An 18,518-nucleotide genomic window follows, 5' to 3' on the forward strand; every position below is an offset into this window, starting at 1 on the left:
GGCAGAGAGAGAGAGAGAGAGCCACACTCAGTGACACCCAGAGACAGACAGACAGAGTCACTGTGAATTATCTCACAGATCCAGGTTTTCTTCTGCCTCCATAATATTCTGTATTTTTCAGTAGCTTCTGTTAAAGCTTCCTCCTCACATCCCACGCCGTTGAAAAAGAAGCAGCAGCCCAGCACAGCTCCTGTGTAATCATTTGCACTTCGCGCTGCCGCGGCCGCTGCTTCTTCTTCTTCCTGCAGTTCTTTGTACCATGTGACCAAACAGTCACATGGTCTGCTGACATCACCAGAGTCCTTCTACTGGGTAGGAACTAGCTGATATCCCCCCCCCCCTTCGGTAAACAGCTCCGTAGCTCACACGGAACTTCAACGCCTCCTCCTCCTCCGTCAACCCCCGGGGGGCTGCGCCAGCGTCGGTATTCAGAGCACGGGAATGGAAAACGCGTCCTGCCGGTGGAAGACACCCCATGTATATCTGGGCCCCATTGCATCTCTGTCACTGGTACCCTAAGAGGGGCAGGTGTTTAGGAGGGGGGGTAGTGTTAATGGGGCCAGCTGAGTGACCCCAGGACCCCTGCAGCTTCCGGCTGCTTGACAGCCCCCTCATCATTACAATCTATTATTGCAGCCTGGGACCCCTATATACTCACCTATAGATATCTATGCCACCATTATCTCAGTGATCCACCTACAGGGCCACTTTCTCATAGCCCATTCTGCTGTGGTTATGCTAGTAATAAGGACAGTTACCCAGGTGACTGATTTTTTTGGGGGGGGGTCACTGAGCCGCTCATCATGGTTATGATGACAGACAAATCAACAGGTTAACTTCTCCTGATCGCCTGGAATGTGATAGCTCCATAGTTGGACGCCGTGCAGGAGCGATCGGGCAGCCCCGGCCAGGGTGGCTGTAAGAGACCTCGCTGCATCCCGTCTCGCCGGCAGAGGACTGACAGACAGAAGGCAAAAAAAACTAAACTTTGGCAAGATGTGGCTGAAGCTGTTTTTCTTGCTGCTCTATTTCCTCATCCTCTTCGTGCTGGCCAGGTTCTTTGAAACCATAGTATGGTACGAGACTGGCATCTTCGCCAGCCAGTTGGCGGACCCAATGACACTGAGCTTCCAACAGTTAAAGACCGTCCTGGAGTGCCGGGGTCTGGGGTACGCCGGGCTGCCGGAGAAGAAGGATGTCCGAGAACTTGTGGAAAAATCAGGTATTTTATCAATCTTTACTTTTTTAAAAAAAATAAAATGTCACTTTTTTAAGGTCCAGGTAGACTCGAGTCTTGTGACATTATTAGACACTATGTGGCTATATAGCTGTAGATTTTTAGCTAAACCTAATATATCGCTTTCTTTCCGTACACAATTCTAGTTTTGCCAAACTCTCCTAATTTTGTGCATCGTGTACATTTTTATATAAACAAAAGATAACGATAATAATATGCTATAGAGGACTATATCGAGCGTGGAATTATGTTTTCCTGAACATTATAAATAATAATAAATAATATGAATATAATAAATAAAATAATTATAATAATCACATAGATAAGTACAGTAGAACATTTTATTATTGGTTTTATTAAAGATATATGAACAATGCTTTAAGTTACTTTCTTACACAATAAAGCTATTATTCTACCTTTTAATTTAGTTACAGTTTGCAAAAATACAGGTTTTACCAGTACAGGGAATAATTTTGCTTCTTAATAATGTTTGGGACAGGAAAGCTCCTTGCGCTTCGAATGCTTATTATTTTCTGTAAGTATAGAACTACTATATATTTATCGTAAGATTTTATCCCTTGGGAAGAAAATATTATTTTATATGTGTTATATTTCAAATATTTTTTTAGTGAACATGTACCTATTTGATTCTTGTGCTTGTAACAGCAATGTTTCTTTTATATTGTGGATTATTGGGGCCGTCATTATGTAGAATGAGAAGAATGGTTTTGGTTTTTTTTCCCCTCCTTAAATTAATTAGTGACATTGGGTATGGATCGCTTAATCCAGGGGTTGGCAAATTTGGTTTATATCTAGAAGCCAGCCAAAAAATGTAGGAGCCAGTTTTTTTTCAATACTAGCATACTAACACGCTTACACTCGCACAATAACACACACATTAATACACACAGCAACGTAATGATGGTGATGATGATGATGATGGTAATGACATCATCTCTCTGTGCACGGACTCGGCGCGCTGGGACCGAGGTAGCACCGGGTCAGTGGGATGCCGGGGATGGGGGGGCTGTTTGCGGTACCGGACAGGGGCTCCCCGCAATCCTGGGGGCTTCGTTACCGAAAGTGCAGCATTCCTCTTCAAAACCCACGGTCACCACGGCATTGATTTCCTGTCGCCATGGTGACCTGGGGTATGTCGAGCCCTGACAGTAGCACTGATATTTCCTATAGAAACTATGGAGAGCGTTGTGTGTATTTGTATAGCAGGTGTGGTAACAGACAGGCGTTTTTGTCACTTTAGCAGCTATAGGTATTTGTGTAGCTGGGTTGGGAGTTTAGGTGGTTACCCGGTCACATAATTGTGGCTTCAGGGGATGGAGAATACTGAGATGCGCTCGTATCTGACGCTCGTACCGTTCTGAGCTCTAATGAAGGCTCTTCGGGGGCTGGGATGACCCCGTAACCTACAGCTAAATCTACCATTTGGTTTTCAAGGACTGATTAATGTCTTTACAGCAGGAAAAATGGGCAGACTAGATGGGTCCGAGTGGGTCTAATCTTCCGTACAATTCTATATTTCTTTGTAACTAATCACTAGGAATAGTTCTAAGCGTTAGCGGAGATCCATTTGGCTGAGAAGACCAAGTTGAAATACGGCTATTTAATTAAAAGCATATTTAAAAGGACCCCTAAGCTCTCATGCGTGAAAGTAGTGATCTGCTGCAGGGTAGGTACTCGTTCTGAACCGTAATTAATCCGATTAGCGACGTGGAACGCTCCTGCTCATGCTGGATATCCGATTCCTTCCGTGGCCCTTTGTAAGAACGGCCTTAAGCTAAAGCAGCGAGTATTAAAGTCTGGCAGGCTTCTCTTAATTTGGTTACCGGAAACCTCAAGGTTTGCGCTGGGAACAAAGCTCCATTGTTAGCCGTATAATAAATCTGGGCGAGTTTCGACGCTCCGGGTGCCTCCGCCAGGACTGCTTCAGAGTCTCTTAACGTGCCGACTTATCTGCTCCGGCAAATGAAACATTTTAACCCATTTACATCAACCGCGGTGTCGCAATGTCTTCGTGAAACACTCCGAGGTTCTTAATAGATCATTCTTAAGATCTATTTATTTCTAAAGCCGTGAAAGAACAGCGTTTCTATTCATGGCTTCATTGCCCGTCTATTATCACCTATTGGTTTATATGGCGCCATCATGTTCTGTGGTGTTGTACGGTGTGTAAGCAGGACATACCTTTTGTTTGGAGGAGCAAAAGGTAAGGAGGGCTTCTCTCAATGGAGCGCGGCTTGGAAAGCGTATGAGAAGACTGAGTGCGCTTTATAAGGTTCACTATTTTGAACAGAAAAGTGTATTGCCGGATTAATCGTATGTAGCATTGTATACATCATTTTATAATATGTATCTATCTACATATTAATCTACTAATTATCTATTTATCTATCTCTGTGATGGAACATGGTTGGGTTTCCACCCTGACTTGTTTGTCTGTGAATGGAGTATGCCCGCCATTACCAGGATACCCAACGCTGAGCGCCTGTCCTCTGATGGGTACCAAGAAGCTTACCCGTTTTTACATGACTTGCCCACTTGAACCAAATGTGTGATAATCTGATTGAAAGCTTCTCTTTACTGCTCTTCTAATGTTATTTTTGTTTTGTTTCACAGGTGACCTAATGGAAGGAGAGTTATACTCGGCCTCAAAGGAAGAGGAGGCGTCCGACGCGGTGTCCAGCACTAACTTCAGCGGTGAAATGCACTTTTACGAGCTTGTAGAAGATACAAAAGACGGCATCTGGCTGGTGCAGGTATGAAATCTCCTATAAGCGTGAATAACTATACATTTCACATGTGATTATATCTTGGTGATACCTGTGAAAGCCTTTTGAATGAATTACTATTACATGACGACATAACCTCGAGAGCACTTGGCGAGTATCTCCAATTTGCTTTCTATGGTATGTCGCCCTTTGGAGATCTCTTGGCCAGTGAGAAGGTGAGTCCAAACTTGGACCTCCTTGCTCTCTTGTGCCTAGAGAGATGCCCACCCGAACCCCACTGACAAGCCCCATGAAGGCTGAAACTCATGTCTGGGGTTCTTGGTTCCTTTGTGCAGAGGAACATTGCCTAAAAAAATAAAACCTTTATTATTATTTATTGGTTCATATAGCACCATCATATTCCACAGTGCTGTAAACCGGACGTGACAAGTAGTATATCACACAAGAGTTACAATAATTACAAGAGGGGGGAGAGCCTCATCCCTGCCATGGGCGCCACGAGCTCTAGTTACAGCTTTGTCCATAAGCCTGAAGAAAGAACAAATGTACATGGGACGCTTCCAGTATAAGGTGTATTTTCCTGCCGGAACCACGGAGACTAAAGACTTCTAATCCCCGCAGCTTCATCCGTTCTCTCTTGTGACTGTGAAAAGCTACGAGGGCAATTCCTATACTCAAAAAGATATATTTTTTTTGCAATTTGAACCTGAAAGCCTTTTCCTCGCTGGTTGTTAAAGCTGTGTTTTTGTAAGTTGTTTTGTGTCTAGTTTGGAGATTATGCTGTTGGGGGAAGAAAGAAAAAAAAAAATGTGGCTAATTGTATTCCTAAAATATCTTTAAAAAAAAATGGCTGGACTAAAATCCTCACAAAATATTGACAAGTTCCTGTCCTGATCTTACTGATCGTGTATTTTAAGATAAAATATATAATAAATGTATAATTTAGCACCAAAGACTTGGTCAACTTGCACATCCATTATTAAAATATTACCGATTCATCTAAATGAGCTCCACGCAACATAATTTAACGGTGAGACGTCACCACAGGATAGCAGTGATTATAGTTATTATCATAAATGATCTGTAACAGTGTGGTCCTAAGTGGTGTCATCGTGTGTTAAATCTGCCCCAAGGGCTCCTGAAAGCACAAAGCAGTCTCCGAACGTATGAGCCTCGCAGGTGGGATGATGTCCGAAAGATCGGAGTATCAACTTCCGTCTTACTGGTGAATGAGTTAGAAGGGTTCTAATGGTAGACGGTAGAGATATCTGCAGTTTATCCAGCCTGTCTGGCACGTGCTTGCTGATCGGTAACAGAGGACGCATAATACTACTTTTCTTGTGTATTGTCCGTGTTGAAACAGTTTAGGTCAGCAATGAAAGGCACGACGCTAGGTCTTTAGAATGTTTGAGGACTAGGCTGGACTTGCTATTGCAAAATGCAAATGGCTCAAGCGCCTCAATATATTGTTTTATAATTCCTGACGATCAATCCGCAGAGGCGCGAAAAGGGACAGCAAGTGCAAATCTACGGCTGTTTCTGTGTGTTTATTGCTAAATGCAGTTGTGTATTTCATCGAGCCGTAGCTTTCTCCGGGCTGTCCTCGGGCTGTGCTCCTGAGTCCCTGACTCCAGATGGAATCCGGCGTGACTGCTATCCGGACAAACACAGCTGGAGGCTGCCGACTCGACACATTGTTTGCCTCCCTGTGGCATGACCGCGGTTATACAAATATGCCATAACTGTTCCGTTGCAAACCAGTCTGGCCACTTTGGTGATTGTTCTACGTGCGGGATGTTAGCTGTCAAATTCCACCGGATACAACAATACATTGGCTTGTTAAATAAGCCGTGTAAACTTGCCACTATTGTATCTTGTGATGCTCTAACCGCAGGCAGGTTGGATCCCTCTCGGAGAACTGCATGCTTTGGGACCACGCGTTGAATGAGCTTTTGGTTCTCATAACTAAACTGTCCATGCGAGCTGCAAATTCATCCAAGGCCATCCAATCCAAAATTGGTTAAATAAGAATAAAGTTTGGGAACAGATTATAAAAAAGACACTGGTTCTGCAGGAGTTGGCTTAGATGCTCCCGTGGTGACCCCAAGTGGATGGAGGATCATAGTCGCTGGAGAATGCAGTGAATCCACTAGTGGTTACCGGTTGAAACCTCTGAATGAATGTATATAAACATACTCCCGCTGGAAAAAACTGCCGTTTTATTATTATTTATTGTTTCATATAGCGCCATCAAATTCCGCAGCGCTGTCGCGCATGGGTTGTTCTTGGGATTTTTTTTTATTCTTTAAAACAAAAAAAAACAAACAATAAACTTGGATTGTCCCGATTGATCAGCACAGGATGATGAGTAAAACACTATTTACTGATGGCGCACTTGACAATGATGTTTGCACAGGGGGGCACTCTCCCCCACCTAATAGGTGTGCGTGTGTGTATTTTGAATTTAGTTAATTCCTAATATTTGATCGTTTTGCGTGTGTCACCCACAGGTAGTGGCTAACGGTAGGAGTCCTCTAGTGAGCACGGTCCACTGGGAAAAGATGATGAAGAAAGTATCCAAATTCGGCATCCGCACCGGTACCTTCAACTGCTCGAGTGACCCGAGGTGAGTGGGTGACATTTTCATATTACACCATTTAATCGCTATGTTTTATATCTAGTTGGACGGGATGACCTGAAGGCATATTTCTAGAAATCAAAATCCAGTTTACATTAGGAAGTCAGATTAGGGAACATGACAGGCCCTGTATGAAAGAGTTTAATTAATTTTATTTAAGTGCTTATTTTTAAACAAAAGGTATGGATGACTTAACCACTTTTATTTAAAAAAAAAAAAAAAGTAGTTTCACCAATATCTACAATAGCCATTTTTGGGTGCATGGAAAAAATCCCGCAAAATCTTGCAAATGTAATTAATTAGTGAATTTACTATAATCCTTAAATTACAAATTTGGAGGCAGTTTACTTTCTCTTTTGTTTACAATACAGCATATACCTGTATATGACAAAATATTGCTTGCTTTCTCATTCAACAGCTGCCTCCTGACACTGGTCTCAATGACAAGATAAAGTGTATTAAAGTTTCTTCCTTCAAGGAAGACGAAATGCTGTATTCTTGAACCTAGCATGGTTTATGCCGTTTTTGATTCTGAAATAAACTGTCTGGTAAATGCACTGATGTACCTTTGTTTGCTTTCGTTATCAGGTACTGTAGGAAGAGAGGCTGGATCAGATCCACCCTCATCATGTCCGTGCCCCGAACCAGCACCTCAAAGGGGAAGGTGATGCTTAAAGAATACAGCGGCAGGAAAGTAGAAACGGAGCATATTTTCAAGTGGATAACGGCTCATGCGGCTTCACGGGTCAAAACGATTTATGATCCTGAACACCTGAAAGAAGAATGGAACAAAAGCGATCAGTACAAGGTCAAGCTGTACCTGTTTGCAAACCTTGATCAACCTCCAGCGTTCTTTTCCACGCTGAGCGTTAAGTTTACTGGCAGAGTGGAATTCATATTTGTTAAAGTTGGAAATTGGGATAAAACCAGCTTCATGGCTCAGATCAACATTGACAGGACTCCGTGTTATATCCTTAAAACTCCTGAGGGAATCTACAAGTATGGAAACAATACGGGGGAATACGTATCCCTCCACGCCATGGATTCATTTCTGCGTTCTTTGCAACCAGAAGTGAATGATTTGTTTGTCTTAAGCTTGGTTTTGGTGAATTTGATGGCCTGGATGGACCTGTTCATCACTCAAGGAGCAACCATAAAAAGATTTGTGGTTCTTATTAGCACATTGGGGACGTATAACTCCCTGCTAATTATTTCCTGGTTGCCGGTGTTGGGTTTCCTACAGCTACCGTACCTTGACAGTTTCTACGAGTATAGCTTGAAACTCCTCCGTTATTCCAATACCACCACTTTGGCATCTTGGGTGAGGGCAGACTGGATGTTCTACTCCTCTCATCCTGCGCTCTTTCTAGGCACTTACCTTGGTCACGGATTACTCATTGATTACTTTGAGAAGAAGAGACGTCGTAACAACAATGCAGATGAAGTGAACGCCAATAATCTGGAGTGGTTGTCCAGCCTTTGGGATTGGTATACTAGCTACCTGTTTCACCCCATAGCTTCCTTCCACCACTTTCCCATCAACTCTGATTGGGATGACGACCCAGATCTTATTCTCGAGAGATTAGCTTTTCCCGATTTATGGCTTCACCCACTTATACCCACAGATTACATCAAAAGCCTTCCAACGTGGCCGTTTCGCTGCTCTGGCGTACACAAAGGAGAAGAAGAAACCTCCGAAACATCGCAGGATAGCGATAGTGACTCAGAAGCTGAACGCAACCGCGATCTTGCTGTTCAAAAGCCTTCATGTGAAGAACAAGCTGATGCGCCTGGTTGCGCGAGCCATGCTTCTCCAGAAGGCGCCAGCTACGCTTGCTCATGTGTCCAAGAACAAAGAGACAAAACTGGTTTGTACGGATCCCCTGGCACACAGGACAACACGGAGCCATACTGGTCTGAATGGCCCGAGAACATGTTGCACTGTACAGAGTGTGTTGTGTGTTTAGAGAATTTCGAACATGGCTCTTTACTGATGGGTTTGCCGTGTGGTCATGTGTTTCACCAAAATTGCATTGTGATGTGGCTGGCTGGAGGTAGACATTGTTGTCCGGTGTGTCGCTGGGCGTCCTACAAAAAGAAACATTACACGCATCAGCCGTCTCTGTCTGCCACCCCTGCCTCTTAGCCCCAAGGCCATACCTTCATATAAGCTCTCTTGCCCGAAAATGCTTGCGTCTGTTAGAAACCTCTGTGGTTTGATGTCCCCTTTAAAAACCTTAGTACCGTGAATTCATGCACATCGCGTCACTGTTTGTAATTCATTCCCTCGCCTTTCTTTGTGTATTAAATGCAAATGGGTATGTAAGAAAAATATTTTTATGGCTTCCTCAAATCGTATTCCTACTTAACTGTATATTGTTAGAGTACAAAACCTTAACATTTTAGTTCTGAAATGAGCCCGTTTATTTTGAAGATATCCCATGTACCCCGCAGCGTTTGTCTCTGTCAAAGATTTATGGAAATATAGCTGTTGGTAAAGTGTTATTTTGGTTGTAATCTTTATGTAAAATTCTATATCATTGAATGGCTGTTGTTTCAGAACCTCTAACGTTTTTTTTTTTGCCTTCAAAAAATATATATTGTCATGTCTTACCTATAGAATTAGTTGACCTTTGGTTGGCTTTGTGTTAAAAAGATATCCAGCGTTTGCTACATGCCCCCCCCCCAATGTATAAACTGGGGTCAGTAATTTAAGTGGCCCGTTCTATCTTCCTTGTTGAGTTTTTTACATGCAGCCTTAGTTGGCACCATTGCTGCTGTCGTTTAAAAGCCTCACTCACAATCATGTGATGCAAAAATAGGCACTGATTGGTTGTTGCCATAGAAACACGTTCTTAAACGTTTTAGTGTTTGTTTTATGTAAGTAGATCTTTAGAGGAAAGAATAAAATGACAGATCTGCCAAAGTTTATTAAATAATGGAAAATAAAAATATATATATATATATATGATGGCAACTTAAAATAGCTTATGTCACAGCTGGGTTTTTTTGTATTTTTTTTTTTCTATTTTTGTCTGTGTTTTGCGCATGCAAAAAGTCCACAAACATGGCAGAAGGGGAATATATATATTGTTAATCGTATACGAGCCTTACCTTAAATGTACGTTGATCTGTGGCTGCAATTTGCCTTTTTTTTTGTCATGTCCCTAATTTAAAACTATATAGAATCGGAATATCCTGATGGTGGGTGTAGAAAATAATTTACACAATCAGGCAATTAATAAAATGGTAATAAATTAGTCTATATTTGTCATAATGTGTTTGTGGGGCTATAATTGTCTTGATCGATAACCGCTGTTATTTTGGCCCTGCTGTATATTCAAGTTGTGTCGTGGTATGATGTCATGGAATGATCTATTAAAGCACACAAATACAGACATGAAATGACACCCATTGGACAACATGTAGCTATAAATGAGTGTTCTATTGAAAAAATTAACTATGTTGTTGATGATAACCTTTAGTCCACCTAAAGGGGGCACCTTCTGGCCTGGGGGGGGGGAGTAAAGCCGAGTACACTTCTGGTAATTTAACATATGCTGTGTCACACACTAATATACGCTTACACTACTGTTTGAATCATTTGGACTGGCTCAGTGGGCTATTATACTCCTGCACCATTTTTTCTGTGAAATATATTGACAAAATATATAGAATGGTGAAAAATACATATATATATATATATATACAGTATATTTTATATAGAAGAAAAATAAGCCAGTCGCAAATCCCATTTAATGTAAAGGAAAATACAAAAAACTATGCAGAAATAAACATACTAGAATATGAGACGCACAGAAAGGTAGTAAGGCACGCTAGTTAAAAAAAAACAAAAAAAACCCCACAAATAATAACGTGTATATATAGCTATTTTTCCACGTCTCCAACTTGTACACAGAGATAAAAATCATTTGCAAGATATTCTGATTATTCTGAAATGCATCGGTGTAGACGGCCCATTACTCTGTAGGCATCAAGCTTCCTATATGGTCTGCGCAAGTAAGATGCCCGAGATCATGTAGGGGTAGCTTGCGGGAAATTGCATCTTTTTTTTTTTTTTTTTTTTTTTTATACTATACTATAATTTTTTTTTTATTTTTTATTTTTTTTTTACAATAGGTACATTTTTTTTTTTTTTTTATTTTTTTTTTTTTTAATACCACTGGAACTTGACACACCTTAATTTTTTTTTATAGCACATCCGGACCGGTATATCAAGTTATTGTTATGACTTTACTGGATCACTGTTATAAGTCTATGTGTAATAATTAACTCGGCTCTACATTTCTACGGCAAGCTTTGGCCTTTTTTTTTTTTTCCGGTTTTGCCCCTTTGATCACAAAGTACGGTAACATCATTTAACTGCTGAGTCGGGGGAATTGACCCAGTTGGAAAGGGGAGTTTTGAAAGCGTTTTTCATCTTGCTTTTCTTATTTCTATGGGCTTGGATAAGGCGCATGCATAAAAACCTACATTCTGAAAGCAAGTGGATACCCCATCATCTTGTATCTGTAAAGGAACTACGCGGTAACTTAGTAATATAAATTTTATCACCCGAATGGAAAACAATACCGCAGCTTTGTACCAATGAACTATTCAAAATTAAAATTCAACTGTAATAGATAAAAACGAACAAAAAAACACCCTTTTGTACAATTTCTGTTTATGGAATGTTATTATAGAAAGAAAATACAGTCATGTGGAACATAGTCGAATAGTTATACAGTTTTCAGCTTTTTTTTCTTAACATTGTTCTGTTTATACAAATTCCGTAACTATTTTGCATTGTTCAGTGTAATAAAATAAATTCAGATCTGGTGTCTTTCTTCTATTGAATGAATTAAAGAGAAGTTTATGTTTACGCAACAGCTTTGGCTTTTATTACATATTTACAGAGGCAACCAGCTGTGATGTTACGATACATGTGTACATCATATATACACACGTGTGCGTGTGTGTGATATATATATATATATATATAACATGTTATTCTAGTTTACAAAGGAGTAAACATACAGTGAAAAGAAAAAAAAAATCACCATAAAAGAAATTTACAGCTTACATACCATTGAAGTCTACAAATGGTACATGTATTTATAACACGGGTATATATTAAACGTACATAAGGGTAACTAAAAGATCTTGGGCCCAAAATGAAACAGTAGCAAGTTTGGCCATTTACAGGGTGTGTGATGACAAGGAGGCGCTGGTGCGTTAGGGCAGTGTCATTCGCACTGGCAGCGCTACTGTGCATGCGCACAATTCTGCCTGGGACACCGGAGATTGAAATCAGGAACGTGGAATCCCGAATCCCGCTGAGCTCTCAGTCCTGAAAAGTGGGAACGGTCGGTCGCCGATCGCTTTGCTACTGAATAATACGTGTCCGGGATTTCTACTCTTCTACTAGTGCTGCCAATAATAATCAAACGTGTAATATTCAAACGTGACTACTGATAACCTGTTACTAGCCCATGCAGAGTGGACTGGGGCCATCCTGCGCATGCTTGTGTGTGTGTATACATGTACGCAAAGGGGAGGCGACTCCAATGTCATCATATATACAACATGCACTTTTTATTTATGTAATAAGCATGCGGATGTGCACGCTGCCCACTTACCAACACGGGAAGGAAACCGATCACAGCACCAAAACATATCAGTGACACCCCACGGGCAAGCCAGTGGAGTGATTGGCACAGAGGAGCGGCAGATGAGGGCCGGTGACAGAGAGACTAATTTAGCTGCAGATTGGGGTCACTTAAAATGTCCTTGTTTTTTAAAGAAAAACTATTTTGTCCATTAAAATAACATGAAATGGATGAGAAATCCAGCGCAGACTGGGTTAATGTAAATGACTATTGTAGCTGTAAACGGCTGATTTTATATGGCCCTTTAGCACTCCCATCACTCCTGTGTTCCAATGGCCCTTTATCACTCCCATCACTCCTGTGGTCCAATGGCCCTTTAGCACTCCCATCACTCCTGTGTTCGAATGGCCCTTTATCACTCCTGTGTTCCAATGGCCCTTTATCACTCCCATCACTCCTGTGTTCCAATGGCCCTTTATCACTCCCATCACTCCTGTGTTCGAATGGCCCTTTATCACTCCCATCACTCCTGTGTTCCAATGGCCCTTTATCACTCCCATCACTCCTGTGTTCCAATGGCCCTTTATCACTCCCATCACTCCTGTGTTCCAATGGCACGTTTTGTTTGCCAATCAGTTTAACTTTAAAAGGTTAATTGATAGTTTTAAAAAAAAAAAAAACTTTTGCAATTATGTTACAATTTTCTTGCTTTCCACGAAGTGACCCAAAACCTTCGCGCGGTAGACTATTGGTATTTGGATACGATAAGCAATTCATAGTTTAAGGCAAAATGTTATAATCGCGTTATGACGATGCAAAAATACAAAAAAAAGGAAAGTAAAAATTGGAAAGGGGTATTTCTCCCCATAAATCAACATGCTTTCTGCTGGCGCTCCCTGCTGTGCTGGACTACAACTCCCAAGAATCGCATCATCATTCCGGCAGAGCAATGGGAGTTACAGTCACGCTATAGCTCGCCTGGGCGTTTTTATCTAATGTGTTTAATGCTTAATAACAGCACTTTCCATATAACACAGTAAGTACTGACTGACGCTTGTGTCCGGTGTTGCCCCCTTTAATGTTTGTGAAGGAGAAATAAAAAATGCGTTGCGGCACCCCCTCCCCCCACAACGGACCCCCCAAACCAAACCACCGCTCCCTGTCAGTGAGTGACGGAAGATTTTATTAACGTCACTGTTTGGGCGGAAGTGAGCTTTCTGTCTCCACTGTACTGGCGGAAGTAGGAAGCGTAAGTGACCGGAACAGTTGCCAGAAAGACTTTAGAGCTGTTATTTTGGTTTCTGAGTACACGAATATGGGGCTTTTCGGGAAAACGCAGGAAAGGCCGCCCAAGGACCTGGTGAGTGTGAGCCTGGCTGTTGAGTGGGCTTGATGAGTGTGAGCCCGGCTGGTGTGTGGGTGGGTTTGGTGTGTGTGGGTTTGATGAGAGTGGGCTTGGTGAGTGTGAGCCCGGCTGGTGTGTGGGTTTGGTGAGTGTGAGCCCGGCTGGTGTGTGGGTTTGGTGAGTGTGAGCCCGGCTGGTGTGTGGGTGGGTTTGGTGTGGGTGGGTTTGGTGTGGGTGAGCCCGGCTGGTGAGTGTGAGCCCGGCTGGTGAGTGTGAGCCCGGCTGGTGAGTGTGAGCCCGGCTGGTGAGTGTGAGCCCGGCTGGTGTGTGTGAGCCCGGCTGGTGTGTGTGAGCCCGGCTGGTGAGGGTGAGCCGGGCTGGTGAGTGAGGGCATGATGAATTGACACGCTGACATTGTATGTATTTCACGTGAGGAAAGTGTTTCTGCGTGGACACGCTGCGTATGAGTGAGATACGTGTATATCTTGTGAGTTTTAGGCACTCCCTCGGTGGCTTTTACCAGATCTGTGGTTTTTCTTACACATGTAATGTAAGTGGGCACCCAGGCACCTGGATCTGTAGCTGAAGTCGATACCCAGTGCCTTCCGCCAACGTAGAAAATGGAAAGCTGCATGCGCTGTCTGAAGAAGAGAGCTTTGTATATCTTTCTATGCGGCCTCTATAAAATGTATCAACTTCAACTAAAGACTCTAGAGAGTCCAAAATAATACAATCCATTCTAATCACCTTGAAATGTTCATCAACTATTTTACAACTGGTTCTGTTGTTGATGGGCCTGTGTGTAGAACACGCTTATTGTCATGCGCGGCATCGTTTACATGCGATATGGATAGGTAACCTCTAGCACCGCAGGCGCCCGGCACGAAGAGTTTGTGCCTAACATGCAATGTACAAAAAAATACAGGGAAGAATATTTTTAGCCAAAAAGAGCAGAATATTCTGTATTGTCGCCGCTTCCGAACTTTCTCTGCTAACAGTTTCTCTGCTGTTCCCCTGATCAGGTCAACGAATGGTCCCTAAAAATCCGGAAAGAAATGAGAGTGATTGACAGACAAATACGAGGTTAGTTTAAAATGAACAAAACTGTTGGTTTCATTGTGGATAGAATGCGGGTCCACAGTCCTCACGGAATTGCATGTTCTCCATGGCCGGGCCAAATAGCCCCCAGCAGTGAGAGGCCTCCCTTAGTAACGTAGAATTTGACTGCAGTAAAGAACCGTCCGGCCGTCGAATCTGTCCGTTTTTCCTGATGTAAATCCATGCGATTAGTCCCCCCTCCCTCAATTATAGGCAATCATTCAATGACAGAAGGCAGCTCAGAGAAAGGGGCTCTGTAGGTGTCGTAGGTAGGGCTAGGTGTATTACCCGAGTCGCTGCCCGAGGTTTGTTGAGCCCTGCCATACACTAATATACATTTACACGCTAACATCATACAGTAGCAGACACGCTAACGCACTAACATTATACATTCATGCACAGTCTAACAATGTATGTTGACAGGTGCTGGGTGTTTACATTCCCTCGCTGTATTAGTACTTACAGCAGTAAATGGCAACACTGCATTCTATATACATATCTGTTTTTTAAACAATACTGCCAGATAATTAAAATACAAGCTTCTGGGACTTTCCTCCCATAAAACAGATTATTTAATTGTCTTAAGCTTCAGATCACGCTTTCCGTTCGCCTGCCTGGGCTATAAATAGTGTGGTTTTTGCTGATAAGCGATACCTTCCTATGCTCTATGTTTGCGGTAATTGGGTAATCCAGCGCTACCACTCCCACCTCTCATCTTCAAGCCCAGGGCTGGGTTCTCAGGCTTTCTGAAATGAATATATATATATATTACAGTTACGTTATGGTGTGTTTATATAAATAATATAATAACTGCCTTAATCAAGCTTTAGAACTTGAAACATTTTGATTTCTAAACCTGACCTAATCTGTGAGGTGTCTTTTTTTTTATTTATTTTAATTTTTTTTTCCCCTGACATGAGGTTCACGTTTGTTAAAAAAAATATTATTTGCCTTCCTCATCCAGTTAACCGGATAATCCTGCGTCCGTGGCGTGAGGCAGAGTAACATCTGGAGATATGTATATTATATATTACAATAACATTACATTTTATTGATAGAGCACCGGTGGATGGCAAAACATGAAATACAATATTCAAAATAAGAGCAACACATGTTGACATGTAATGGTACAGAAGAGGGAAAAGCAGACATGTTGGTTTGAAATGTGGGCATGTAAAGGTCTAATCCATGTCCCCAGCGAGTCTCATCCCGTTACCATTAAACCCATTTTCTGTTTCAAATTATTTTCTGTGAATTTGCCTCTTCTGTCCTCCTTTCTATGGACCCAGATTTTGATATGTGTAACGCTCAGCTCTGTGTTATCTTTGCACATGTTCTTACCGTCCAGCCCAGAGGACCACCATGCCCGATATGGTTGTAGTCTCTCCTTGGGCATAGTAGGTTAAGCCGAAGCGTTGCTAACATCTACCCGCTGTGGCAGAACACTACTTTTCTGACGTCGTGCTTTCCACAATTGTGGCTCTCCACACCAGATATCCAGAGGGAACAAGAAAAAGTCAAACGGTCGATAAAAGACTCGGCGAAGAAAGGCAACAGGGAGGCATGCGTCATTCTGGCAAAGGAGGTGGTGCAGTCCAAAAAGGCAGTGAACAAACTCTACGCGTCCAAGGCTCACATGAACTCTGTGCTGATGAGCATGAAGAACCAGCTGGGTAAGGATGATTAATATCTATTGTCTTATATAGCACCATCATATTCCGCAGCGCTGTACAACGGGATTCCAGGTTATGGGGTAGGGGGAGACGTAAAGATGCTTCTACTATGTAATCCAAAGAAGCATATTGGCTTTGTGCTTGCTTATGCCTTCTTTATTCCCATAACCTCTACAAGTTGGATTAGTGAACTCCAAGCGTTATCTATCAAGGAGCCCTTTCTACAATTTTGTTCCAGATGGGGAGCAAATTCTGGAGGCAGTGAAAAGACCGAGGTGCAAACCGTTTTCCACAAAGAACAGGAAATCCGTTCTTCCCGCATTTTATCCCTTGTCCTACTACATCGGGAGAAGAAACGACATACCTTGGACCCTAAGAGATATTACTATATATTTAGAGAGAACTGAGAAGTGTAGGAAATCATCTTGCCTGTTCGTAGCCTCTTCAGAGCTTCTCCGAGCGAACTATAGCCAGATGGATCATCCTGACCATTCATATGACTTATTCATCAGCCATGAAGACCCCGCCCGCGGTTATCAGGACCCATTCTACCCGTGCTGTTTTATATATAAACATTTTAAAACAACGTGTCTTGTTTTTAATGTCATGATCCATGTAAAAAACAGATTCCCATTCCCCCCCTGTTTAAATGAATGGGTTGCCTCCAAAAGCTGTACGGTTACCTCATAGACAGCATTTTTATCTTTACACCACCTAATCTTAGGTTAACTCTTTAATTGTTTTAGCTCTGTGGGATCACTGTATGTGTCAAACAATGCAGTACAAACATCACCTGTGTCAGGAACCTGTTGTCTGTGTAACTGTACTTGTTGTCGTCTTTCAGCTGTCCTCAGGGTCTCTGGCGCCTTACAGAAAAGCACAGAGGTCATGAAAGCCATGCAAAACCTGGTCAAAATCCCAGAGATCCAGGCAACCATGAGGGAACTATCCAAAGAAATGATGAAGGTAATAAGAACCTGCATGATGCAGGATATAACCACATCCCAACACCCACCCTGTCCAGTGCAAGCGACCAAGTGGCTCTACGGACTATTTAACTGGAAAAATGTAACTCCTAGATTTAATACACAAGGGCAGCTATGGCAACTTAACATATATGTCCCTTTAAGTGATGTCCAATGCTATCTGTAGGACTAGTTGCAACACTAATGGCCGAGGTAGGCAAAGCGGATAAATGGTGAAGCTGAAATCTCAGGTGCTTCTGCTCGTAGTCACTTAGTTTAAATGTCAATGTGTTTTGATAGGCTGGTATTATAGAAGAAATGCTGGAAGATACCTTTGAAAGCATGGAAGACCAGGATGAAATGGAAGAGCAAGCAGAAATGGAGGTCGACCGGATCCTGTTTGAGATCACAGCAGGTAAATTAGGCTGAAAGGTTATACTTCTTCATAGACCAACTGTTTTAATTAATTATCTGATCTGGCAAACAGTATGAACATTGGAGGTACGGCTGTTTTCCCGCATCGCTCGTATAAGTGGGTTTTCTGCTTCGTTCCTGTACCCAGCCTAGTACCCAGAGTGCCCTGCTTTTCTCCCAGCAGTAGAAGAAATCCATTTATAAAAATAATAAAAAAAAAAAAATCTGAAAATGCTACTTGGCTATGCTTCAAATTAGGAGCAAAGAATTATATTCGTTATTGAGTTCCGGAAGCTAAACCTATTGATTCATTTTCTTACTGGGGGAATGCAAAGGGTTAACTGTGCACACAGAAGTTTGATCACATTTTAAATACCAATCTCTTTAAGGTGCCTTGGGCAAAGCTCCCAACAAAGTCACAGATGCCTTGCCGGAGCCTGCTGAGATGGGGGCCACAGCAGTATCCGACGAAGACGAGGAAGAAGATTTGGAGGCCATGCAATCACGACTGGAGGCTCTGAGGAGCTAATGGCGCATTGTGGAGATCTCCCTAAACTAGGAGACTCCTCAGTCCTTTTTATTTGTAAACTTTCGTTTCTGAAAGTATTTTGGGTTCTAAATATATATAAATATCTATTTATCAATCTTTGGCTTATTAAAGGTGGTTATAACCTTTTTTTCTTTTCCCCCATCTCATTGGCTTCACGCCATGCTTTTGATGAAAGGACACTGGGTTATTCTTGCTATCTACAGGTTATATCACTCATTGCACTATATGTTCTTTCTGCCATG

At 42.2% G+C, this 18,518-nt stretch overlaps 1 protein-coding gene across 3 annotated transcripts; it reads left to right on the plus strand.

Moving 5' to 3' along the window:
• Positions 1-996: 996 nt before the first annotated feature.
• Positions 997-18,255, plus strand: LOC149285123 (charged multivesicular body protein 3). 3 transcript variants are annotated; one of them, XM_089495780.1, is made up of 7 exons: positions 997-1,222; positions 3,872-4,011; positions 14,599-14,659; positions 16,168-16,347; positions 17,192-17,313; positions 17,613-17,727; positions 18,116-18,255. In XM_089495780.1, exons 1-7 carry the CDS (start codon positions 997-999, stop codon positions 18,253-18,255), a joined length of 984 nt encoding a protein of 327 aa, XP_089351906.1. The 3 variants fall into 3 exon arrangements, with proteins under 3 accessions (XP_089351906.1, XP_089351907.1, XP_089351909.1); XM_089495781.1 differs by lacking the exons at positions 997-1,222; positions 3,872-4,011 and adding an exon at positions 13,547-13,591; XM_089495783.1 differs by lacking the exons at positions 997-1,222; positions 3,872-4,011 and adding an exon at positions 13,547-13,591 and having other exon boundaries at positions 16,168-16,280; positions 17,233-17,313.
• Positions 18,256-18,518: the final 263 nt, after the last annotated feature.

This window comes from Sceloporus occidentalis, unplaced genomic scaffold (genome assembly GCF_023333645.1).
Source record: "Sceloporus occidentalis isolate IW3139 unplaced genomic scaffold, rSceOcc1.0.p SCAF_84, whole genome shotgun sequence".
NCBI classification, from domain to species: domain Eukaryota; kingdom Metazoa; phylum Chordata; class Lepidosauria; order Squamata; family Phrynosomatidae; genus Sceloporus; species Sceloporus occidentalis.